The sequence below is a fragment of the Heterodontus francisci genome, chromosome 8 (genome assembly GCF_036365525.1).
Source record: "Heterodontus francisci isolate sHetFra1 chromosome 8, sHetFra1.hap1, whole genome shotgun sequence".
In the NCBI taxonomy this organism is placed as follows: Eukaryota; Metazoa; Chordata; class Chondrichthyes; order Heterodontiformes; family Heterodontidae; genus Heterodontus; species Heterodontus francisci.
Genome location: NC_090378.1, coordinates 10,339,900 through 10,366,842, shown reverse-complemented (window position 1 = coordinate 10,366,842; position 26,943 = coordinate 10,339,900). Strand labels below are relative to the sequence as shown.

Genomic DNA, 26,943 nt, shown 5'->3' with positions numbered 1-26,943 from the left:
ATGTGGAAGGCACTAGGTAAATGCAAGCTGTAGCTAAATCTTCCTCTCCTGCTTTCTCCTTGATGCTTCCAGTTCTGTTTGTAAAATGTCTTGGGACTGTCCTGCAAATGAAACTGTAAAAACAATCATTGTGATTTCTTCATGCTTCACCAGAATTTATACAAGAAATACAAATTACAGACAGAAGACAACGAGAAAATGTTATCAGAAATCATGTGTATTTTGTAAAATCCCAGTTTCTGGATGGAATTCATTTGGACACATGGAGCAATACTTCAAATTATCGTGCATTAATTCAGCTGCTCAGGGAAACCACAGACGTCTTCCACCAGCAAATACCAGGATCTCAGGTAAAAGCCATCTTTTTAAAAATAAGCACAAGCAATTTGCTTTCCACTTAACTCTAAAGAAACATGGATAGTTTCCTGGATAAGTAAATTGAAATGAAGATTTCTAGCTGCTGTTTATCAGAGCATCATCTTGTTACGAGTCTGTTTGGACCAGAGCTGAGAAAAGACATTTTAGTTTGAATCAGCTTAATCTGAATCTGCAGCAGACTTGGTGATGCAGCAATTGTAGCCCAGAATTATACAAGTGTATTGAGGCCCAGATTCTAGTGATGGCATGTTTCAAACTGTAATTATCACACAAGTGGAAGAATGGGTGACAGCGCGGGGGCCGGTAAAATGCTGCGGGGAGAGGCCCGCCTCGACCCGCGACGTCGAGAGGGGCCCGCCGCATATTACGGCCACACGGCAGCGGCACCACAATTAGCAGATGGTAATGATTACTTACCGATGTTGATGATGCAGCCCGCCGTCTCTCCACCGACACTGCCGGATTTCTCATTGAAAGGGCGGCCATCACGTGCCGTCCTGTTCACGATCTGAAAGCCCGGCGAGTCCGCACTCTGCATTATGGAAGGGAGGGAGGATACACAGGGGTCTAACTCTGCATTCTTAACGAGAGGAGGGAGGGGGGATATGCAGGGGTCTAACTGCATTCTGGAAGGGAAGAGGGAGGGGGGATACACAGGGGTCTCACTCTGCTTTCTGGAAGGGAGGAAGGAGGGGGATACACAGGGATATAACTCTGCACACTGGAAGGAGGAGGGAGAGAGGATACGGAGGGGTCTAACTCTGCATTCTGGAAGAGAGGAGGGAGGGGGGATATGCAGGGGTCTCACTACATTCTGAAAGGGAGGGGATCTGGGATTACGAGAGGGAAAGCTGTGCTTGCATGAAGGGAGGTACTGTGTACCATCCCTCCGTTAACAATGTACGCTCTGTGTTTGTGAAGGGGCAATGGCACACTCGGTACCCTGTGTGTGTGGAGGGTGTCAGAAAGGGCAGGAGCATGAAGGTGTTATGGATGATGGGGGCAATTGATTCAGCTGGTAGGATCTTTATGTGGTCATGCTGTGCCACTCTGAGTGTTGGCCAAGATGGGCAATGCCATGGCACGCCACATAGTTGATTCAGGAAAGCAGCTGATGTACCCGTCAACACCAATCCCTGCCATGTGGGGAACCTTCGAATACATGCAGGGTTCAACTTTATTTATCACATGGAAGTAGGTTTGGCTCATCCTACATTGTGTGATCCTCTGCTCGTGAGGATCCGCATGCGCCAGAGGCAATACCAACAGGCAGGTGCGATCCATGTCGAGGCCCCCGGTCGTGAGCAGCAGCCCCCAAGTGGAGCTCGCTATTACATTTGCCATGCATCCACAGGCCCCACATGGCATGCCATTGGATGTCAGAGCGCCAGTGTCAGAGGAGATTGGGCATATAGAGAAGGTGGTACACGTCTCTGTGCCCTGCTCAAGGATGACCTGCAGCCCATGGGCTCCGGTGGACATCCCATGCCTTTGCTCTTCATAGTGACAGCGGTTCTCAAGCCTGACGCCTTTGCAGCTTTTTAGGAGCCCAACAGAGACTTTTGTGGAGGTTAAACAGTCAGCAGTGCACCGCTGCATCAGGGAGGTCACCAATGCCCTGCACCGGAGGGCCAGAGTATGTCCGCTTCAGGACGGACTCCCACAGCCAGGCCCAGAGGACCATTGGTTCTGACACCATTGCCGGAGAACCATAGGTTGTAATGTTCATAGACTGCACTCATGTGGCCATCAGGCCTCCCGCCAGGCTACCACCTGCAGATGTCACCATTAAAGGAGCCCTCTCAATAGGTGAAGCTGGTATGTGATCACTGCCGATGCTTGCTGCGAATGTGTGACCACTTCTCAGGCAGCGGCCATGACACCTGGGTCTTGCGCCAGTCCTGGCTGCCACCGCTGTTCACTGAACTGGCTCAGATGGAGGGGTGACTTCTTGGAGATAAGGGCTATCCTTTACAGACAAGGCTCCCGACACCAGTGAGAGATACAACACCAGCCACTGAGCTACATGAACCATCATTGAGCAGGTGATCGGCATGCTGAAAGGATGCTTCCAATGCGTGTATTGATAGGATGATGTCCTGTACTATGGGCTGAAAATGCCAGCTCCTTTCTTTGCTGCTCTGCACAGCTACGCACCCAATAGGGACCAGGCCTGGCATGATGAGGAGAGACGTCAACAGGATTCCTCCTTGGACTATGAGGACGCTGAGGACCTACAATATGAAAGACGCATGGGAGGGCAGATGGCAGTCAGGCTCTGCATGTGGGGATAGCAGTGAGGCAGGGATGTACGGAAGTGGCTTATCAGACAAAGGCTCTCTACTCCATCGGATCTGAAATGAGCTCTGCAAGACACACATCACCCTCGCTCACCTGCTGTGTTCCAGTCCATATCTGCAGCATCCCTGTGTAAACCATTAGAGGCAGCAGCTGACTGAACCAATGTCCAGGTCACTGCATTGGTGGAGATGCTTATGAGTAATGGTGGCATGGCAATGATGTTAATTCTTGCGTTGGCTCTCCTGAAGGGGAGGAACATTTCGTGAAAGACGTACTGACATTGCTGTGACACCCGTGCATTCCCATTTGTGTCAGTGTTTTCTCTGTAAACCTCTGTAATACCTTTTTTGGTCTATTTAAGTCTCACGTCCTGGAATGTGCTATTTTAAGATTATTCACCCAGGTGTAATACGCAGACAAGAAGGAATGTTAAACTTGAGTGGGAGAAGAGGATCACAACTTCACAGGACACTGGGATACAGCAGGGTAAGTATGTGGCAGCAAAGCGGAAGGTGCTGAGGTCACTCAGCAGGTCAGGCAGCATCTGTGGAGAGAGAAGCAGAGTTAACTTTCAGTTCTGTGAACTTGGACAAGTGAACCCTGTTTTTCTCTCCACAGATGCTGCCTGACCTGAAGGGTTTCTGCAGCACTTTCTGCTTTGCTGCCAGATTGACAGCAGCCCCACTCTTCAGCAGTCAGGTAAGTATTTCTTTGACAGCTGTCAGGAAGCAGGTGCTGGGATGCTTAAAATAGAACCCCAGTACCAGCTGCACAACTGGCAAAGGGTTCCTCACTGCGCAGAATGTCCCACCTCTCCCCACAGAATATAAGGGGGGGAGGCTCGGCACAATGATGCTCATGAGCCTCCCGCGTGCAATATTGCGGGGGCTCTGCAGCAGCCGCTAAATGTGGGTGTTGCGCTGAGTTGAAAGGGCGCCGCTGTCCATTTGGCCCATCATGCCTGTGCCTGCTCTTTGAAAGAGCGATCCAATTACAATCATAAAATGGTTACAGCACAGAAGGAGGCCATTTGAACCATTGTGTTTGTACTGGCTCTCTGAAAGAGCAACTCACTTAGTCCCACTCTTCTGCCCTTTCCCTGTAGCTCTCCCTTCAGTTAATTATCCAATGCTCTTCACAAGGCCTCGATTGAATCTGCCTCCACCACACTCTCGAGCAGTACATTCCTGATCCTAACAACTCGCTGTGTGAAAAAGCTTTCCCTCGTGTCACTGTTGCTTCTTTTTCAAATCTCCTTAAATTGATGTCCTCTGGTTCTCAAACCATCCACCAATGGGAACAGTTTCTCTGTATCTACTCTGTCCCGACCCCTCATGATTTTGGACACCTCTATCAACTTTCCTCTTAATCTTCTTTTCTCCAAGGAGAACAACCCCAGCTTCTCCAATTTATCAGCAGGAAAGCAGGAAACAACAGGCCAGTTAGCTTAACATCTGTCATCGGGAAAATGTTAGAAGCTATTATTGAAGACATTATAGCAGTACACTTCAAAAAATCAAGGTAATCAGGCAGAGTCAACATGGTTTTGTGAAAGGGAAATCATGTCTAACCAATTTATTGGATCTCGTTGAAGAAATAACATGTCCTGTAGATAAAGGGAAGATGGTGGATGTACTGTACTTAGATTTCTAGAAGGCATTTGACAAGGTGCCACATCAAAGGTTATTGCGAAAAATAAAAGCTCATGGTGTAGGGGGTAACATATTGGCATGAATAGAAGATCGGCAAGCTCACAAGAAACAGAGAGTAGGCACAAATGGATCATTGTCTGGTTGGCAAGATGTAATGAGTGGTGTGCCACAGGGACCAGTGCTGGGGCCTCAACTTTTTACAATTTATATAAATGACTTGGACAAAGGGACTGAAGGTATGGTTGCAAAATTTGCTGACGACACAAAGATAAGTTGGAAAGTAAGTTGTGAAGAGGACATAAGGAAGCTACAAAGGGATATAGATAGGTTATGTGAGGGGCAAAAATCTGGCAAATGGAGTAGAATGTGGGAAATTTGAAATTGTGCATTTTGGCAGGAAGAAAGAAAAGCATATTATCTAAATGGTGAGAGATTGCAGAGCTCTGAGATGCAGAGGGATCTGGGTGAGCTAGTGCATGAATTGTAAAAGGTTAGTATGCAGGTACAGCACGTAATTAGGAAAGCTAATAGAATGTTATCACTTATTGCGAGGGGAATTGAAAACAAAAGTAGGGAGGTTATGCTACAGTTATACAGGGCATTGATGAGACCACATCTGGAGTACTGTGTCCAGTATTGGACTCCTTGTTAAAGAAGGATGTAAATGCATTTGGAGCAGTTCAGAAAAGGTTTACTAGACTAATACCTGGAATGGGTGGTTTATCTCATGAAGAAAGGTTGGACAGACTAGGCTTGTATCCGCTGGAGTTTAGAAGAGTAAAAGGCGGCATGATTGAAATAGATAAAATCCTGAGGGGTCTTGACAGGGTGGATGTGGAAATGATGTATCGTCTTGTGGGAGAATCTAGAACTAGGCGTCACTGTTTATAAAGAAGGGGTCGCCCATTTAAGATAAAGATGAAGAGAATTTTTTTTCTCTCAGAGGGTCGTGAGTCTTTGGAACTCTCTTCCTCAAGGCAGAGGTAAATAGATTCTTGATAAGAAAGCGGGTGAAAGGACCGGAGGTAGGCAGGAATGTGGAGTTCAGGTTACAATCAGATCAGCCATGATCTTGTTGAATGGTAGAGCACGCTCGAGGGGCAGAGTGGCCTACTCCTGCTCCTAATTCATATGTTATCTATGTAACTGATATTCCTCATCCCTCGAACCATTCTCCTGAATCTTTTCTGAATTCTCTCGAATGCCTTCACATCCTTCCTAAAGTGTGGTGTTCAGTTGAGCCTGAAAAAGTGTTTTGCACAGGTTTGTCATAACTACCTTGCTTTTGTACTCTATGCCCCTACTTATAAGGCCAGTATCCCATATACTTGATTAACCACTTTCTCACCTTGTCATTCCACCTTCAATGAATTGTGAACATATATCCACAGGTGCCTCTTCTCCTTCATCACCTTTAGGATTGTACTTTTTACTTTATATTGCCTTTCCTCATTCTTCCTACAAAAATGAATCACTTCACACTTTTCTGCACTAAATTCCATCTGCCACTTGTCTGCACATGTCACCAGTCTGTTTAAATCTATCACGATCTGTCTCACAGTTCACAACACTTCCGAGTTTTGTGTCATCAGCATAGTTTGAAACTGTGGTCAGTACACCCAAGTCTAGGTAATTAATATGTATCAGGAAAAGCAGGGATCCCAACACCAACCCTTGGACCAGTTAATCTGACATCAGTCATTGGACAGATGCTGGAGACTATTATTAAAGAAGTCTTAACAATGCACTTGGAAAAGCATAGTATAATCAGAACAAGTCAACATGGCTGTACGAAAGGGACATCCTGTTTGACAAATTTATTTGAGTTTAGAAAGATAGAAAATAGGAGCAGGAGTAGGCCATTCAGCCCTTCAAGCCTGCTCCACCATTCATTATGATCATGGCTGATCATCCAACTCAACAACCTGTTCCTGCTTTCCCCCCATATCCTTTGATCCCTTTAGACCCAAGAGCTATATCTAACTCCTTCTTGAAAACATTCAATGTTTTGGCCTCAACTGTTTTCTGTGGTAACGAATTGCACAGGCTCACCACTGTCTGGGTGAAGAAATTTCCCCTCATCTCAGTCCTGGAAGGTTTACCCCGTATCCTTAGACTATGGCTCCTGGTTTTAGACTCCCCCACCATCGGGAACATCCTTCCTGCATCTACCCTGTCAAGTCCTGTTAGAATTTTCTAGGTTTCTATGAAATCCTCCCTCACTCTTCTGAACTCCAGCAATTATAATCCTAATTGACTCAATCTCTCCTCAGGCATCAGTCCCGCCACCCCAGGAATCAGTTTGGTAAACCATCACTGCACTCCCTCGATAGCAAGAACATCATTCCTCAGATAAGGAGACCAAAACTACTCACAATATTCCAGGTGTGGCCTCACCCTGTATAATTGCAGCAAGATGTGCCTACTCCTGTACTCGTCTCCTTTCGCTATGAAGACCAACATGCCATTTGCCTTTTTTACCGCCTGTTGCACCTGCATGCTTATCTTCAGCGACTGGTGTACGAGAATACCCAGATCTCGTTGCATATTCCCCTCTCTCAGTTTATAGCCGTTCAGATAATAATCTGCCTTCCTGTTTTTGCTACCAAAGTGGATAACCTCACATTTATCCACATTATACTGCATCTCCCATGCATTCGCCCACTCATTCAACTTGTCCAAATCACCCTGACGCCTTTTTGCATCCTCCTCACAACTCGCCCTCTCATCCAGTTTTGTGACACCTGCAAATTTGGAGATATTACTCGTGCACCAGTTCTGAAGATAAGCATGCAGGTGCAACAGGCGGTAAAAAAGGCAAAAGGCAAAAGGCATGTTGGTCTTCATAGCGAAAGGAGACGAGTAAAGGAGTAGGCTATAGAGGGACTGCAGTGAAGATTTACCAAACTGATTTAATTCCCTCATCTAAATCATGAATATATATTGTGAGTAGCTGGGGTCCGAGCACCGATTCCTGCGATACCCAACTAGTCACTGCCTGCCATTCGGAAAAAGACCCATTTATTCCTATTGCTTGTTTCCTGTCTGCCAACCAATTTTCTATCCATCGCAATACACTACCCCCAATCCCATGCACTTTAATTTTACATGCTAATCTCTTATGTGGGACTTTGTCGAAAGCCTTCTGAAAGCCCAAATAAACCGCATCCACTGGCTCCCCCTCATCACTCTACTCGTTACATCCTCGAAGAATTCTAGTAGATTTGTCAAGCATGATTTCCCTTTCGTAAATTCATGCTGACTCTGTCCGATTCTACCACTTTTCTCTAAGTGTTGTGCTATAAAATCTTTGATCGTGGACTCTAGAATTTTTCCCACTCCTGACGTCAGGCTGACTGGTCTATAATTCCCTGTTCTCTCTCTACCTCCCTTTTTAAATAGTGGGGTTACATTTGCTACCCTCCAATCTGTAGGAACTGTTCCAGAGTCTATAGAATCTTGGAAGATGACCACCAATGCATCCACTATTTCGAGAGCCACTTCCTTAAGTACTCTGGGGTGTAGATTATCAGGCCCCGGGGATTTATCGGCCTTCAATCCCATCAATTTCCTCAACACCATATCTCTACTAATACTGATTTCCTTCAGTTCCTCCCTCTCACTAAACCCTGTGTTCCCCACATTTCTGATGTCATATTTCTGACCTCCTTTGTGAAGATGGAATCAAAGTATGTATTTATCTGGTCAGCCATTTCTTTATTCCCCATAATAATGGTTTGGCTACCTTTTCCGTTTAACTTTTGCACCAGACAGGAATAAACAATTGTTGCAGTTCATCCATGCGCTCTTCGAATGTTTGCCATTGCCTATCCACTGTTATCCCTTTAAGTAACGTTTCTCAATCCATCATAGCCAATTTTTTACGGATGTAACTCGTTGGGGAGATAAAGGGGAGCCAGTAGATGTAGTATACCCGGATTTCCAAAAGACATTTGATAAGGTGCCACAAAAAAGATTAATAGGTAAGATAAGGGCTCATGTTGTTGAGGGTAATATATTAGCATTGATGGAGGATTGGTTAACAGACATAAAGCAGAGTGTGGGCATAAATGGGGCATTTTCAAGTTGGGAGGCATTGAATTGTGGGATGCCGGAAGGATCAGTGCTGGGGCCTCAGCTATTTACACTCCACATTAATGACTTGGACAAAGAGACTGGGAGTAATGTGTCTAAATTTGTTGGTGAAGCAAAGCTTGGTGGAAAGGTAAGCTGTGGGGAGGACACAGGGAGGCTGCAAAGATATATTAAGGTTAAGTGAATGGGCCACAAGATGGCAAATGGAGTATAATGTAGGAAAGTGTGATGTTATTCACTTTGGTTGTAAAAATAGAAAAACAGAATATTTTTTAAAAGGTGTGAAATTGTTAAGTGTTGATGTTCAGAAAGACTTGGGTGTACTCGTACAAGAAACACACAAAGTTAACATGCAGGTGCAGCAGGCTATTAGGAAGGCAAATGGCATGTTGGCCTTTATTGAAAGTGAATTGGAGTACAGGAATAAATAAGTCTTCATAAAATTATACAGGGCTTTGGTGAGACTGCACCTGGAATATTATATGCAGCTTTGATCTCCACATTTAAGAAAGTATATACTTGCACTGGAGGCAGTGCAATGCAGAGTTTCTGGGCTGAGGGGGTTGTTCAATGATGAGAGGCTGAGTAAATTGGTCCTGTATTCTCTGGAGTTTAGAAGAATGAGAGGCGACCTAATTGAGACATACAGGATTCTGAAAGGGCTTGATGGGGTAGAAGCTGAGGGATTCTTTCTGCTGGTCGGGGAATCTAGGCAGAGACTTGGGATCATTCAGCCAATCATTCAGGACTGAGATGAGGGGAAATTACTTCACTCAAATGGTTGTGAATCAGAGAGTCATACAGTTATACCGCACAGAAAAAGGGACTTCAGCCCATCATGTCTGTGCCGACCATCAAGCACCTAACTATTCTCATCCTATTTTCCAGCACTTGGTCCGTATCCTTGTATGCTATGGCGTTTCAAGTGCTCATCTAAATACTTCTCAAATGTTGTGAGGGTTCCTGCCTCTACCATCTCTTCAGGCAGTGCATTCCAGATTCCAACCACCCTCTTGGTTAAAAAACGTTTCCTCAAATCCCCTCTAAACTTCCTGCACCTTACCTTAAGTCTATGCCCCCTAGTTATTGACCCCTCCCGCTCGGGGAAAAATGTCTCTTCCTATCTAACCTATCAATGCCTCTCATAATTTTGTGTACCTCAATCATATCTCCTCTCAGTCTTCTCTGCTAGAAGAAAAACAACCCCAGCCTTTTCAGTGTCTCTTCATAGCTGAAATGTGCCAGCCCAGGCAACATCCTGGTGAATCTCCTCTGCACCATCTCCAGTGCAATCACATCCTTTCTATAGTGTGGTGACCAGAACTGTACACAGTACTCCAGCTGTGGCCGAACTGGTGTTTTATACAGCTCCATCATAACCTCCCTGCTCTCATATTCTATGCTTTGGCTAATAAAGACAAGTATCCCATATGCCTTCCAAACCACCCTATCTACCTGTGCTGCTGCCTTCAGTAATCTATGGACAAGTACACCAAGGTCCCTCTGACGCTGTGTACTTCCTAGGCTCCTACCATCCATTGTATATTCCCTTGCCTTGTTAGTCCTCCCAAAATGCATCACTTCACACTTCTCAGGATTCAATTCCATTTGCCACTGCTCCGCCCATCTTACCTGCCCATCTATATCGTCCTGTAATCTAAGGTTTTCCTCCTCACTATTTATGACACCACCAATTTTCAGAGGGAGAAAGAGAGGGGGGACACAGACAGCAAGAGGTAGAAAGAGAGAGAGGGGGACAGAGAAAGAGAGAGAGAGAGAGGGAAAGGGGGACAGGGAGGGAGAGAGAGATAAAAAAGGGGGACAGAGAGATGAGGGGGGAGGACGGGTGGGGGGTGGAGAGTGACTCAGAGAGAACGTAAGAACATAAGAACTAGGAGCAGGAGTAGGCAATTCAGCCCCTCGAGCCTGCTCCACCATTCAATACGATCATGGCTGATCTCATCTCGGCCTCAACTCCACTTTCCTGCCCGTTCTCCATAACCCTTCAACCATTTACTAATTAAAAATCTGACTATCTCCTCCTTAAATTTACTCAATGTCCCGACATCCACCGCACTCTGGGGTAGTGAATTCCACAGACTTCCGACCCTTTGAGAGAAGTAATTTCTCCTCACCTCTGTTTTAAATCTGCTACCCCTTATCCTAAAACTATGATCTCTCATTCTAGATTGTCCCACCAGAGGAAACATCCTCTCTACGTCTACTTTGTCAATCCCCTTAATCATCTTATATACCTCAATTAGATCTCCCTTCATTCTTCGAAACTCGAGAGAGTAAAGACCTAAACTGCTCAATCTCTCTTCATAAGACAAATCCCTCATCTGCTGGAATCAATCTCGTGAACCTCCTCTGAACTGCCTCCAATGCAACTACATCCCTCCTCAAGTAAGGGGACCAGAACTGGACATAATATAGGGAAAGAGAGAGAGAGAAAGGGGGACAGAGAGGGGGGTGGTGGGGGGTGGGGTGTCAGAAAGAGACTGAGGGGGACAGAGAGACAGAGAAATGCGGACAGAGGGAGAAAGAAGGGGGGAGAGAGAGGAACAGAGAGAGGTGGGGCCAAGAGAGGGGGGCAGAGGGGGTGAGAAAGAAAGAGAAAGTGGTGGATAGAGAGGGGCAAAACAGAGAGAAGGGGGAACAATAGAGAGAGTGTGAGAAACACATAGAGGGGGGAGATAGGGAGAGAAAGACAGAGCAAAAAGGAGCAGAGTGTGATCAAGATCACTGACTGAATGACATCTATCTGAAATACTATTCATCACGACAAGTGTGCAGGCAAACATTGACCATTTGTGCAAGCAAAAAATGCCAGGTATCTCACTAAATCAGTGTTCAACAGAGTGAAGAGAAAATAAGTCAATAAATTAGTTTTCTCATTTAAAGCTTCCTCACAAAAACGTACATTTGTTGTTGTTTTGATTAATAGTAAGATAATTTTTTAATGCCTTTATCTTTCTGAAATTGTCTCTCCACCGCCTATGTAAGACAAAAATTGTAATGTGCCCCCCCCCATGTGAAAAGTTTGGATCACCCTGTACTTGTCAATCTGTGTCCTGTTGCAGGCGATTCATATCATCCTCACTGTTTGCCACTCCTCCAAAATTGGTTTCATCGGCAAATTTTTGAAATTTTGCTCTGTATTCCAGGATCCAAGTTCTTTATAATTAGCAAAAAAAGCAGTGGCTGTCTCCACCAATCAATGTTATCTACCATGAAGCCAATTTTATATCCAATTAGACACTGATCCTCCTATTCCATGTGCCTGAGTTTTATTAACCAGCCTTTTATGTGGTATTTAATCAAATGCTTTCCAGATCTGTTCTCATCCCATTGATGTTGACCCTCCCCCTATTAATTATTTTCACTCTGGATTGCTCCTTGTACTTTTCCACAGCCAACCTAACCCTTATGATACTATGATCACTGTCCTCTAAATGTTCCACTACTGACACTTGATCCACTTGACCCACCTCATTCCCCAGAACCAGATACAGCAATGTCTCCTTCCTTGTTGGACTGGCAACATACTGATGTAGAAAATTCTCCTGAACACACGCCAGAAACTCTTGCCCCTCTCTGTCCTTTACATTACTACTATCCCAGTCTATATTAGGATAATTAAAGTCCCCCATTATAATGACTCTATAATTCTTGCCCCAGTCTGTAATTTCCCTGCAAATTTGTTCCTCTATATCTTTACCACTATTTGGTAGTCTGGAGAATACACCCATCAGTGTAATGGTGTACCTCTATTGTTTCTTAGCTCGAACAAATAGATTCTGTCCTTGACCCCTCTTGGACATCCTCTCTCTCCAGCACTGTAATGTTTTCCCAAATCAATACAGCTGTCCCTTCCCCCACCTTTCCTTCCCTATCTTTCCTGAACACCTTGTATCCCGGAATATTTAGCATCCAGTCCTGCTCTTTTTTGAGCCAGGTCTCCATTATCACCACAACATCATATTTCCACTCGCCTGTAGCTCACCAACCTTATTTATCACACTCCACGCCTTCACATTCATGCACTATAAACCTAATTTAGACACTTTTACATTCCCTCTTACTCTGACCCCACCTAATGCCTTGCTATTTCCTATTCCAGTGCAATCCGTTTCTCCAAATTCTCTGTGCACCTTGTTTTTTTCTCTCTAATATTACAACCTGGTTCCGCATCCCTGCCGAGTTTGGTTAAACCTTCCCAAATCGCACTAGCAAATCGCCCTGCAAGGACATTGGTCCTGGCTCTCTTCAGGTGCAACCCATCCAGCCTGCATAGGTTCCAACTCCCAGAACCAGTCCCAATGTCCAAGGAATCTGAAGCATTTCCTCCCGCACCATCTCTCCAGTCAAGCATTCATCTGCTCTTTCTTCCTATTTCTGTACTCACTTGCGCATGATACTGGGAGTAATCTGGAGATTACTACCTTTGAGGCCCTGCTTGTTAGTTTCTTTCCTAGATCCCTGAACTCTACCTGCAGGACCCCATCTCTCTTTCTACCTGTGTTGTTGGTACTGATATGGACTATGACCGTTAGTTGCTCACCCTCCCCCGTCAGAGTGCTTTTTATTTTTATTTTGAGATACAGCATTGAAACAGGCCCTTCGGCTCACCGAGTCTGTGCCGACCAAGAACCACCCATTGATACTAACCCGACAGTCATCCCATATTCCCTACCACCTATCTACACTAGGGGGCAATTTACAATGGCTAATTTACCTATCACCTGCAAGTCTTTGGCAGTGGGAGGAAACCAGAGCACCCAGCGAATACCCACACGGTGAAAGGGAGAACTTGCAAACTCTGCACAGGCAGTACCCAGAATTGAACCCGGGTCTCTGGAGCTGTGAGGCTGCGGTGCTAACCACTGCGCCACTGTGCCGCCCTCTGCAGCTTTTCAGTGACATCCATGATCCTGGTGTCAGGGAGACAACATAACATCCTGGATTCACATCTGTGGCCACAGAAACACCTGTCTGTTCCCCCAGTGAATTCCATCTCACTATTGATTTTCCAATCTTCCTGATTAATATTTGGACAATCAAGGATCCTAACAATTAAGACTCACTATTTTCCCCAACTTTATCATGTTCCACTTTATAAATTCTTGAACATTGTAGAATTTCTCCCCTGTTGAATTTCACAACTCCCATGCACCCTGCATGAGAAGGGAGTGCTTATTAAAAACCATATAACTATGAGTAAAAGCCAAAATAAGGGGCTGAATATTCGGCGGGAGGTGAAATAAATGGCGGCCCACACAGACAGAGAGGCACCGTGATTCCAAGTGCAGCAGCTCATTTAAATAGCTGATACAGGCTGCCCCCACCCTGATCCCATCGAGGGGGTGGGTTGTCTGTCCCCGGCAATGGTATTAACTGCCCCTGCACAGGCGCTGACACCATTTTTAAAAGGCTGTCAGCCACCCGGGACATTGAAATATTTAAAGTCACATTGAATTAATTTTCTTTTGCTCCTCTCCCAACCCCCAATATCAATTGGATTAATTATTTCCCCTTTTCACCCCAAAACATTTACCTTCACAACCTGACCTTTTCCCCCAAAACTGCACAAAATTTAAACTATATCCCTTCCCACCATGCCCGACACCTGTGATGTTCATTTGACCCTGCCCACCCCCCCCCCCTCACCTGCACTGAGAAATGTACCTTCTCCCCCTTCCCCACCAGTGCAGCGCCTCGTTTCCCCGGACAGGGATCTGAAGGCATGGCAGTGCCAATCGCTGGGGTGAAGATCACAGCGGGATTTCAGGAGTCAGTGGGAGACTCATTTATTCAGGTGAGTTAATTTATATAAATATTTAAATGGTGATCACGATGCCACACGGTGCGGGGGCCGCCACGAGGCCTTGCTGCCGCCGGCAATATCGGGCTGGGCCCTGCGGTGTCGAGGTCAGTGGCTGGCCTCATCCAGGGCAATCTTCATACCCACTCCCCACTACCATGGATCCCAATGTCGCGGGCTCTATAAAATCCAGCCCAAGGTGTGAGATAAAGTTAAATTCTCATTATTATTTGTTCCTTAGGTCACATTTAATGTACCTTGGGCTCCAGACTGCCCAGATGACCCATGCAATGATTATGTGGAAATGGCAAATTCCTGTGACTTGTTATTCGTAAAGTCCTATAATTTGCAGTATCAAATGTGGGATGAGTGCTTTGCAAAAGCAAATGCTCCCTATCACCAGGTTTATTCAGGTATGTACATTAAAACCTTCTGGTTCAGGGTCTGCCTCCCGGATATCAATGTTTATCTAAAACTGTCATATTTTTATACATTTAGGTCTCTCTGCTTATATCAAACTGGGTATTGATTCCAGAAAGCTGGTGATGGGAGTTCCATGGTTTGGTTACGACTATCCTTGCCAGCGCTTTTATGAGGTAAGATGAAATGTTTTACTTGCAATGCCCGAAACGTTAACTCTGCTTCTCTTTCCACAGATGCTGCCAGACCTGCTGAGTGGTTCCAGCATTTCTTGTTTTGATTTCAGATTTCCAGCATCCGCAGTATTTTGCTTTTATACACCTGAAACACATCCCTCGTCCACATTAACTGTCCAATCAGGGCATCTAAATGTTTTTGAAAACAGTCCAGTATTTTGCCTTGTTTAGCTTGCTTGTAGCCCAGTTCAATAACTTTGATGTTTTTTACATTCAGCTTTTTTATTACCTGTTTTACAGTTTTGTTAATTTCCATTTGTTTCCATTGGTTTTCTGTCTGTGCTGACCTTATCCATACTATTTAATATTTCATTTCACTGAGGCATTTCCTTAACTGCATTCTTCTGGACTGTAAATCTTAAGCTTCTGAATTTTTTTCTCAAAGCTCATTCCTTCACACATGGAATCAAAGAAGCACAGGAGATACAGCAGACCATTCAATTACTCAAGCCTGTTCCACCACTCAGTTTGAATGTCACTGATTTTTATTCCATATACCTGCCTTGACTTTGTCACGATTAATACCTTCGCCGAACAAAATTCTATTGAGCTTAGTTTTGAAATTTTCAATTATCCTTGAGTCCTAATTGCCCCTCAGAGCCTATACACTGGGAGATCAGTCATGCTGTCACTACATTTTTGAAGTTAGAAGAGTAACTATATTCACAAGTAATAATTTCTCATCCTTTTGTACTTTACAGCCTGGTAGATGTGAACTGGAAAAGATTCCTCTCGGAGGTGCTCCTTGCAGTTCGCAAGTTGGAAGATTTATTTCATTTCAAGATGTCAGGCAGCAGCTGCCCAGATCAATTACCGGCAGATATTGGGATGATGATTACAAATCCCCATATTATGTCTACAGGGTAAGACTATCAATCAAAGCACAGTGGAGACCTGTGCATTTCAACATTCTTTGTAGAATGTGAAGATTGCAGGGATTCATGATTCAGTATTCTCTGTGTACAGGATTCAGCAAAGTTCAAAATGTCCAGTTTGTACAGTCGGAAATGTGTGTAGTTGGATAATTGACAAGAAAATGGGAGTTGAGAAGCAAAGCACCAAAACCAGTTCACCTTGTTAAAACATTGTGAAAAACCAGTTGCAGACACTGTCGGAGGTGTTGTTTTTCAGATGGGAAGTTAAACTGAGGCCCTATCCGTCCTCTGAGGTGGACATAAATGTTCCAATAGCACTATTTTGAGGAAGAGTGGAGGTGTCCTCCCTGGTGTCCTGGGCAATATTTATCCCTCAACCAACATCACTAAAAGATTATCTGATCATTATCACATGCTGTTTGTGGGATCTTGCTCTGTGCAAACTGTCTGCTGCATTTCCTACATTGCAACAGTCACAACATTTCAAAAGCACTTCATTAGCTGTACAGTGCTTTGGATGGTCTGAGGTGGTGAACGGTGCTATTTAAATGCAAATAGTTTCTCCAGAAGCTTTATATAAATATATCTACAGTAATTATGTAATTTTGTTAATCAAGGCAAACAGTCACAGTCATCATGACAATTTTGAGGAATATATTGGCCCTGTTAACATGTGCCTTGTGTTCATATGTTGCACAGCATCCAGATGCGTTCATTGGTTTTGGTGTTAAAAAGATTGACTGGGAATTTCCTTGCAGCTGCTCCTCCAAGAATTTGATCATTTCTGTTTAAATCATCACAAGGGTTTCACACAATAAGTTTCTTTCAAATGCCGTAACATTGTTATGTAATTGACATGAAATTCTGTTGTGAGGTATTAGTGATTGAATGCTTAATTCAGCCAGATGAACAAACTTACACTAATTTAATGACATCATGAAACTATTAAATTATTTGTACACTATCCCACGGTCCTTCCTCAATTTTAGTATTTTAAAGAATTAAAGCAGTTGCATTCAAGGTCATAGAGAGATACAGCACTGAAACAGACACTTTGGCTCACAGAGTCTGTTCCAACCATCAACTTATACTAATCCGATATTCCCTACCACATCCCCACCTTCCCTCAATTCTCCTACCGACACTAGGAGCAATTTATAATGGCCAATTTACCGATCAACCTGCAAGGTTTTGGCTGTGGGAGGAAACCAAAGCAACCAGCAGAATTCCACACAATCACAGGGAAACTCGCAAACTCTGTACCCTGAACTGAACCCAGGTTGCTGGAGCTGTGAGGTTGCAGTGCTAACCACTGAACCACTCTGTGATCCTGTGCTTGTGCTGAAGGATCAGTGGTGAGACTTTTCGAGCATTAGTTTCTATTTTCAGTTCTATTTTCAGTTCTACTCGTGTGATGTGTTAATATGCAAATGCACTTTGCAGATTAATAAAGGGGGAGATGGTGGCAATGTCACTGGACTAGTAATCTAGAGGCCTAGACTAATGCACTGGGGACATTGGTTCGAATCCCATCATGGCAGATGGTGAAAATTTGAATTCAGTTATAAATATGGAATTAAGAAAGCTAGTCTAATAGTGACTATGAAACCATTTGGTCCTTTTGGGAAGGAAATCTACTGCCCTTACCTCGTCTGGCCTACATGTGATTCCAGACCCACAGCAATGTGGTTGATTCTTAATTGTCTTCTGAAAGGGCCGAGCAAGCCACTCAGTTCAAGAGCAGTTAGAGATAGGCAACAAATGCCGGCCTTACCAGTGACACCCACATCCAATGAAACAATAAAAATAAAGTACAAGTTAGGTTCCAGTGGTTTACATATCAGTGCAAAAGGCAAGGCTGAAGCATTTACAACCATCTTAAGCCAGAAGTGCTGAGTGAAAGATTCATCTCGGCCTCCTCCTGAGGTTTACAGCATTATAGATACCAGTCTTCAGCTAATTTGATTCGCTCCAAGTGATATCAAGAAATGGCAGAAGGCACTGGATCCAGCAAATTCCATAGGCCCTGACACATCCCCTCTGTAGCACCGGACTTGTGCTCCAGAACTAGCCTTGCCGCTCACCAAGCTGTTCCAATACAGCTGCAAAGCTCCTCTACCTGACAATGTAGAAAGTTGCATAGGTATGGCCATTTTTTTTCGTTCATGGGATGTGGGCATCGCTGACTAGGACAGCATTAATTGCCCATCCCTAATTGCTCTTGAGAAGGTGGTGATGAGCCATCTTCTTAAAGCACTGCAGTCCACGTAGGGTGGGTACACCCACAGTGCTGTTAGGAAGGGCATTCCAGGATTTTGACCCAGCAACAGTGAAAGATCAGCGATATATTTCCAAGTCAGGATGATGTGTGACTTGGAGGGGAACTTGCAAATGGTGGTGTTCCCATGCATCTGCTGCCTTTGTCCTTCTAGGTGGTAGATGTCCCGGGTTTGCAAGGTGCTGTCGAAGGAGCCTTGGTGCATTGCTGCAGTGCATCTTGTAGATGGTACACACTCCTGCCACTGTGCGTCAATGGTGGAGGGAGTGAATGTTTGTGAATGGGGTGCCAATCAACAGGATGCTTTTTCCTGGATGGTGTCGAGCTTCTTGAGTGTTGTTGGAGCTGCACACATCAAGGCAAGTGGAGAGTATTCCATCACACTCCTGACTTGTGCCTTGTAGATGGTGGACAGGATTTGGGGAGTCAGGAGGTGAGTTACTCACTGCAGGATTCCTAGCCTCTGACCTGCTCTTGTAGGCATGGTATTTACATGGCTGGTCCAGTTCAGTTTCTGGTCAATGGAAACCTATAGGATGTTGATCGTGGGGGATTCAGCAATCGTAATTCCATTGAATGACAAGGGGCAATAGTTGGATCCTGCCCAAGAAAAGCGGGACAAATCCAATCTAGCCCATTACCGCCCAATCATTCTACTCTCGATTAACAGAGAAGTGATGGAAGACGTCATTGACAGTGCTCTCAAGCGACACTTACTCAGCAATAACCTGCTCACTGCTGCTCAGTTTGGGTTCCACCAGGATCACTCAGCTTCTGACCTCATTACAGCCTTGTTCCAAACATGGACAAAATAGCTGAATTCCAGAGGCGAGGTGAGAGTGACTGCCCTTGACATCAAGGCAGCATTTGACCAAGTGTGGCATCAAGGAGCCCCAACAAAATTGAAGTCGATGGGAATCGGAGTGGAAACTCTCCACTGGATGGAGTCGTACTTAACACAAAGAAAGATAGTTGTGTCGCTGGTGGCCAATCATCTCGGCTCCAGGACATTGCTACTGGAGTTCCTCAGGATAGTGTCCTCGGCCCAACCATCTTCAACATCTTCATCAATGGCCTTCCCTCCTTGATAAGGTCAAAAGTGGGAAGGTTCACTGATGATTGCACAGTGCTCAGAACCATTCAGAACTCCTCATACACTGAAGCAGTCCATACCTGCATGCAGCAAGATCTGGACAGCATTCAGACGTGAGCTGCTAAGTGGCGAGTAAAATTTGCACCATACAAGTGCCAAGCAATGGCCAACTCCAAAAAGAGCAAATCAAACCATCTCCCTTGACATTCAACAGCATTCCCATCACTGCAACCACAACCATTACCATCCTGCAGGTCACCATTGAGCAGAAACTGAACTGGACCAGCCAATTAAATACTGTGGCTACAAGGACAGGTCAGAGGCTGGGAATTCTGTGGCGAGTAACTCACCTCCTGATTCAGCTCCAGAACATCACTGCAGGAGTTCCTCATTGTAGTGTCCTAGGCCCAACCATCTTCAGCTGCTTCATCAATGACCTTCCTTCAATCATAAGGTGACAGTGGAGATGTTCGCTGATGATTGCACAATGTTCAGAACCATTTGTGACGCCTCAGATACTGAAGCAGTCCATGTAGAAATGCAGCAAAACCTGGAGAACATGTAGGCTTGGGCTGATAAGTGGCAAGTAACATTTGTGCCGCACAAGTGCCAGGCAATGACCATCTCTAACAAGAGAGAATCTAACCATCTCCTGTTGACATTCAATGGCATTACAATTGCTGAATCCCCCACGATCAACATCCTGGGGGTTACAATTGACCAGAAACTGAACTGGAATAGCCATATAAATACCATGGCTACAAGAGCAGGTCAGAGGCTGAGAATCCTGACTCCCCAAAGCCTGTCCACCATCTACAAGGTACTAGTCAGGAGTGTGCTGGAATACTCTGCACTTGTTTGGACGAGTGCAGCTCCAACAGCATTCAAAAAGATCAAACTTTGACACCATCCAGAACAAAGCAGTTCATTGATTGGCACCCCATCTACTACCTTAAACATTCATTTGCTCCACCGCCAGCACACAGTGGGAACAGTTGTGTACCATCTACAAGGTGAACTGTAGCAATTCGCCAAGCCTCCTTCGACAGCACCTTCCAAACCCACGACCTGTACCACCTGGAAGGGCAAGGGCACTGGAGCCATGGGAACACCATCACCTGCAAGTTCCTATCCCAGCCAAAAACATCCTGACTTGGAACAATATCGCTGTTCCCTCACTGTCGCTGGGTCAAAATCCTGAAACAGCCGACCTTGCAGCAGTGTAACTGTAACCACACCACATGGACTGGCTCACCACCATCTTCTCATGGGCAATTAGGGATTGGCAAAAATGCTGGACTTGCCAGTGACACTCATATTGTCACAAGAGTTTTGTTTCTTTTAAACTGGGAATTCTGTTAGGTGTTTAAAGCTGGGAAATGGGGATTTTCTGTGAACACTGCTGACACTTGGGGCTGGATTTTATGGGGGCCTCCACGTCAGGATCTGTTGCGGGAGGCAGCATCAACATTGCCCGTATAATGCCCGCCATGGACCTTGACGATAGTAGGGCCCTGTGTCATAAGAGTTTTCTTTTATTTCAAAATTAAGAGGTCTGTGTGCCTTTTAAAGCTGGGAGAAGAGGGTTTTTCCGTGAGCACTAAATTTTGACACTTGGTGTTTGAAGTGCAGGCTGTAAAACCTGCATCCAAGCAACAGAAAGATTTACGATTGTCTTCTGACTTGGTTGTTGTTGAAAGCTTTTAGTCAGGTCTGCAGAGTGAACCAGACCAGGGAGCAGTTAGTAGTGAACTGGGGCTGTGATTTTCTGATAGACCAGAAAAAAGACCGAATCTCTCCGCAACAGAAGCTTTTCATCTCTTATAAAGAAATTCTACATTTGAGGTGTGGTTTTTACCTGCCTGAAGTGAGAGAAAAGTCCCAGGAAAAGAGGAGTTGCTGCACTCTGTTGAGAAAGGAAGCCTTGTGTTTCAGGTGTGGCAGGTTGCTGTTGCCTCCAGCCTCAAAAATCCCTGCCTCAAGAGTGAGTCTTGTTGCATTTTGTGTTATTGCAAGTTCCTGAAATTTCAAGGAAGTTTCGACTGTCAGAGTGCTGCTTTAAAATTTAAAGTCGACCTGTTTCTATACCTAAAACTGAAAGATCTGTGTGATGCCTGCTTCAGTCAAATTGCATTGAACACCTACCCAGACTGTTTATCAAACTCACCTGGAGAGACTTCAAGTGCCATCTGACTATTCGACTCTGGTACAGCTCACCAATCCAGCAATATCCTTCCTGGAATTATTGTTTCGAAGAAAGCATTGTAAAATCAATATCCATTTTCCCTGGTTAACCATTTTGTTTTGAATGTATGTGTGTGTGCATGAGGGTTAGGAAGAATAAGGAGTTATAAAATCTTGTCATGTATATAGATTCATCTCATTATTGTTTAAAACTTGGTTTATTAATACATAGTTAATTTTGTTTTTATTTAAAGAATCCTTTTTTAGTGTGCTTTATTCTGGGGGATATAAAAGTATATAATATCGGAGCAGCTCTGCGGAGTGAAAGCCGCGCATGCATGCCGCCATCTTTTACGGCCGCCACTGCGGTGGCAAAGTAAAATCCAGCCCTTGGTGTTTAAACTCTGTACACAGACTGTAATACTTGCTTCCAATCAACCAGAAAGATTTATGACTGTCTTGTGACTTGTTTGTTGAAAGATTTTAGTTTCATTTTGGGATTATAAGAAACCCGTGAACTTTACAAGGAGCAGGCTTTGAAATCTTTGTTTTACCTTTCCTGGAAAGAGAGGAAAACCCAAAAAAGTGTTACCATTCTCTGCAAAAGAAGCCTTGCATCTCTTCGAAAGAAATTCTACTTTTTATGTGTGGTTTGGACCTGCCTGAAGAGAGAGAAAAGACCCAGGAACAGAGGAATTGCTTCACTCTGTGGAGGCACACTGCTTTGCAGAGAGAAAACCCCTGCATTTTAAAGGTAACGGATTTCTACTGTCTTCAATCTGAAGAATCCCTGCCTCAAGCGTAAGTCTTGTTGCCTTTTGTGTTTTTGGGAGATCCTGAGATCTCAAGAAAGCTTCTACTGTTCGACTGCTATTTCAAAATCCAAGCAGACCTGTTACTACACCCTTTTGCTGAAAGAGCTGTGTGACGCCTGCTGTAGACGAATTTCCTAGAATGCCGACATATCACAGACTATTCATCAAACCCGCCAAGAGAGACTTCGCATGGCATCCGACTATTCGACTCTGGGATGACTCACCAATCTTGAAATATCCTACCTTTATATGTTTCATTCGCTTAATCCACCTAAACTTATCCTTTAATGCAAGTACAAGTTTAATGTATTTTAAATAGAGTTGTTGAAGATGTTCAGTGTTGTGTCTAGAACTGTGCTTTAATCCAAACCTACCTCCTATCTGTCTAACTCTCCTTGGCTTTTTTGGCAGGTTAATAATACATACCACGAGGTTTGGTATGATGATCCAGAGAGCATTTCACTAAAATCGCTGATCATGAAGAAACTAAAACTCCGTGGTATAGGTGCGTGGACTGCAAATTACCAAAACTACACTGCTGATCCTACAACAGCACTGCAAACTGAAGAAATGTGGAATGCTCTGTGCCCAATCCGAGGAAAATGGAGAACTTAAAGTATTTACTCTTCTTATAACGTAATTATTTACTTTTGCAAGTAAACACAACAAAAAGTGAGCTCACTTCCAACCTTAGAAATTTAACTAATGCAGATCTTGGGAACAAATTTAAAATTTTAATATTTTATCTAATCAATCAATTCCTATTCAATGAAAAGCAAATGTATAAATATGATTTACACTCCAAGATCTGGTCCCTTCAGGCATCTTAAATTGTTTATAAAATGTACCAAAACTGCGTTAGTTACTTTAATGTTTAATGACAGTGTCGGCTAAAATTTGTTGCCACTAAATACTTACAATTCAGGGAACAATTCCACTTTCCCATTGTGTGATTTATCAATTGTGACATACACACGTGCTGTCTGTTTTACACACATCTTCATTCTCATTCATGATTTATTATGATTTTATTTTGCCATAGGTTATAAATTGAAGTTAGATAAGTTTTTAATGTTCAGTTTCCTCCATTAAGGGGTGTGAATGGACCACAAATAGTGTCCTCTTTTTGCTGCTTGCTTTTTAATTGTAATAATACAAACACTGTAACTATTTGCATTTTAATCTTCATGAGAGATTTACAATTGCCTACTCCTGAAAGATAAATTGAATCTTCCCATGAATATGTATTTCACAAAATAAAATGCTGTTTTCAAAATAAGTGTTTTAATTCTGTTGCTCGAGGCAAGTGAAAATTGTGGAAATATTAAACAATTGTGGATCTGGTTAGAAAAGAATTCCCATCGATGTAATCTTTGCACATATATGTAGTTGTCCTTTGTTAATCACCTTCCCTCCTCATTTCCAATGTGAAAAACTCACCATTGGGGCCGGGTGGATTGGAGTTGGATATTTCTCTCATATTCTCTGTATTTGTAATTCTACCCAGCAAGAATTATCATTCTTTATTCCTGATACAAATTTCTTCTGTAACAATGTAGTTTCAGTAACTCAGTATGTAATATTATGGGTCTAACCAGTTCCTTGATAAGAGTAAAACTCTGGTATGGTATTTGCAGAAACACAGTCAATTCGAGATGAAGGTAAAGAAGGCAGAAGAAAACGACCTCTTTCAGTGATCATAAAAGTTACCTTTCTTTAACCCTGGCAAACTATAAATAATTTAAACTACAACACTGTCTTTGCAGCAAAACCTTGAAAGTTTGAGAATTCCTAAAGCCGTACAGATGCATCCTGCGCATCCCTGGTTTATATCATCCCACCATTGGTGGCAGTGTCTTCATCAGCCTAGACCCTAAACTCATTGATTTCTGAATCCTCATTTTCTCTCTCTCCTCCTTTCGGACACTTCCTAAAACCTACCTCTTTGACCAAGCTATTGGTCACCTGTCCGAATATTTTCTGTGTGAAGGCAGCGCTATGGGGAAAAGACGCGGGAGTGGGGATAGCTGAATTGCTGTTGCAGAGAGCTGGCACAAACACAATGGGCTGAATGGCCTCCATCTCTGCAGTAATCATTCTATGATTCTATGGTGTCAAATTTTGTTTGTTAACACTCCTGTGAAGCACCTTGGGATGTTTTCCTGTGTTAAAGGCACTATATAAATACAAGTGTTGTTGATCAGTGTGTTTCCAGCCCAACAAGGATGGAAGCAGTGCAGGATCGAGCTCTCAGGAATGAAGTGGGGCAAGTGGAGCAAGTTTTAGTTGAGGATCATTTGGGCAACAATGATCATAATAATGGGTTAAGAATATTCTAGAAAAAAGACAAGGGACAACCAGCATAAAGATTCTTTAACTGGAGGAAGACTAATTTCAGTGATTCAAAAAGGGATCGAGCCCAGGTGGATTAGAATTGAAAATTGTTAAGTAAAGCTGTAACTGAACAATGCGATGCTTTCAAATAGGAGATGGTTCAAGTATAGAGTAGACATTCCCATGAGGGGAAAGGAAATGCATCCAAAGCCTCCTGGATGACTAAAGACATAGAGATAACAAGAAACAGAAAAAATGGAGCTTTTAACAATGCGGTGGGTAATACTGTAGAGAATCAAGCTGAATACAGAAAATAAAGAGATCTAAAAAGAAATGAGGGACATGAGATTAGTGGTTAACATGAAAGGAAACCTAAAAGTTTTTTATAAACATGTAGTAAGAGAGTAGTCAATGGAAGAATGAGGCTGATTGGGGGCCAAAAAGTGAACTTCTTGTGGAGGCAGAGGTCATGGCCGAGGTACTAAATGCTATTTCTTATCTCTGACTATTAGAGAAGAGGATGTTGCTCATCTCGCAGTAATGTAGGAGGTAGTAGCAACATTGTATATAATAACTTTTCACAGAATGACAGAATTGTTATAGCACAGAAGGGGACCATTTGGCCCATCGTGTCTGTGCTAACTCACCAAAGGAGCAATTTACCTCGTGCCACTCCCCCGCCTTCTCCCCATATCCCTGCACATTCTTCCTTTTCAGATAATAATCCAATTCCCTCTTGAATGCCTCTATTGAACCTGCCTCCACCACACTCCTGGGCAGTGCATTCCAGATCCGAATCAATCGCTGCGTGAAAAAGTTTTTCCTGATGACTCCATTGCTTCTTTTGCCAATTACCTTAAATCTCTGCCACCTTGTTTTCGATCCTTCCATCAGTGAGAATAGTTCTTCCCTACCTGTGCTGTCCAGACCCCACATGATTTTGAATGCCTCTGTCAAATCTCCTCCCAAACTTCTCCAAGGAAAACAGTCCCAACTTCTCCAATCTATCCACTGAACTGAAGTTCCTCATCCCTGGAAACATTCTCGTGATTTTTTTCTGTACTCTCTCCAATGATTTCACATCTTTCCTAAAGTGTGGTGCCCAGAACTGGACACAGATGCAGAACCAATGTTTTATACAAGTTTAACATAACTTTTTTTTCCAGTGGGATGTGGGCATCACTGGCGAGACCAGCATTTATTGCCCATCCCTAATTGCCCTTGAGAAAGTGGTGGAGAACTTCCTTGCTTTTGTACTCTATAGTCCTATTAATAACTCCTAGGAGACTGTATGCTTTATTAACCACTCTCTCAACCTGCCCTGACACCTTCGATGACTTATGCACATCAAGGAGCCTGAGCAAAACTGGAGTAATTCAGAATCGGGGGAAATTCTCTGCTGGTTGGAGTCATACCTAGCACAAAGGAAGATGGTTGTGGTTGTTGGAGGTCAATCATCTCAGTTCCAGGGCATCACTGCAGGAGTTCCTCAGGGTAGTGTCCTCGGCCCAACCATCTTCAGCTGCTTCATCAATGATCCTTCCCTCCATCTTAAGGACAGAATTGGGGATGTTCGCTGATGATTGCAAAATGTCCAACATTATTGACGACTCCTCAGATACTGAAGCAGGCTGTGTCGAAATGCAGCAAGACCTGGACAATATCAAGGCTTGGGTTGATAAGTGGCAGGTAACATTTGAACCACACAAGCACCAGGTAATGACGATCTCCAACAAGAGTGAATCTAACCATCTCCCTTTGGCATTCAATGGCATTACCATCACTGAATCACCTACTATCAACATCCTGGGGATCACCATTGACCAGAAACTGAACTGAACCAGCCACGTAAATGCTGTGCTAAAAGAGAGGTCAGAGGCTGAGAATCCTGTGGTGAGTAACTCACCTCCTGACTCCCCAAAGCCCGGTCCACCAGAAGATCTTCACTTGCGTGGATGGGTGCAGCTCCAACAACAGTCAAGAAGCTCGAAACTATCAAGGACAAAGCAGCCTTCTTGATTGGCACCACATCCACAAACATTCACTCTCTCCACCACCGACACACAGTGGCAGCAGTGTGTACCATCTACAAGATGCACTGCTGCAATGCACCAAGGCTCCTTCGACAGCTCCTTCCAAACCTGTGATCTCTGCCACCTATAAACACAAGGGCAGCAGATGCATGGGAACACCACTACCTGCAGGTTCCTCTCCAAGCCACACACCATCCTGTCTTGGAACTATATTGCCGCTCCTTCAATGTATCTGGGTCAAAATCCTGGAACTACCTTCCTGCAGCACTGTGGGTGTCCCTACCCCACATGAACTGCAGCAGTTCAAGAAGGTAGCTCACCACTAGCTTCTCAAGGGCAACTAGAGATGGGCAATAATTGCTGTCCTAGCCAGTGATGCCCACATCCCATGAACGAATAAAAAAAAACATATACTGCCAGGTCCC

The 26,943-nt window shown here is 44.1% G+C and overlaps 1 protein-coding gene across 1 annotated transcript; it reads left to right on the top strand.

The window, feature by feature from the left end:
• On the top strand, positions 1–22,766 carry LOC137373175 (di-N-acetylchitobiase-like). The gene is made up of 6 exons (XM_068038032.1): positions 1–16; positions 154–350; positions 14,492–14,663; positions 14,749–14,846; positions 15,608–15,769; positions 22,563–22,766. Exons 1-6 carry the CDS (start codon positions 1–3, stop codon positions 22,764–22,766), a joined length of 849 nt encoding a protein of 282 aa, XP_067894133.1.
• The last annotated feature ends 4,177 nt before the right edge of the window (positions 22,767–26,943 follow it).

Excerpts from the sequence above, each read along its gene's own strand:
- LOC137373175 (XM_068038032.1), top strand. Across the intron at positions 14,664-14,748 it reads CTATCACCAGGTTTATTCAG|GTCTCTCTGCTTATATCAAA; the intron begins GTATGTACATTA and ends TTATACATTTAG. Across the intron at positions 14,847-15,607 it reads CTTGCCAGCGCTTTTATGAG|CCTGGTAGATGTGAACTGGA; the intron begins GTAAGATGAAAT and ends TGTACTTTACAG.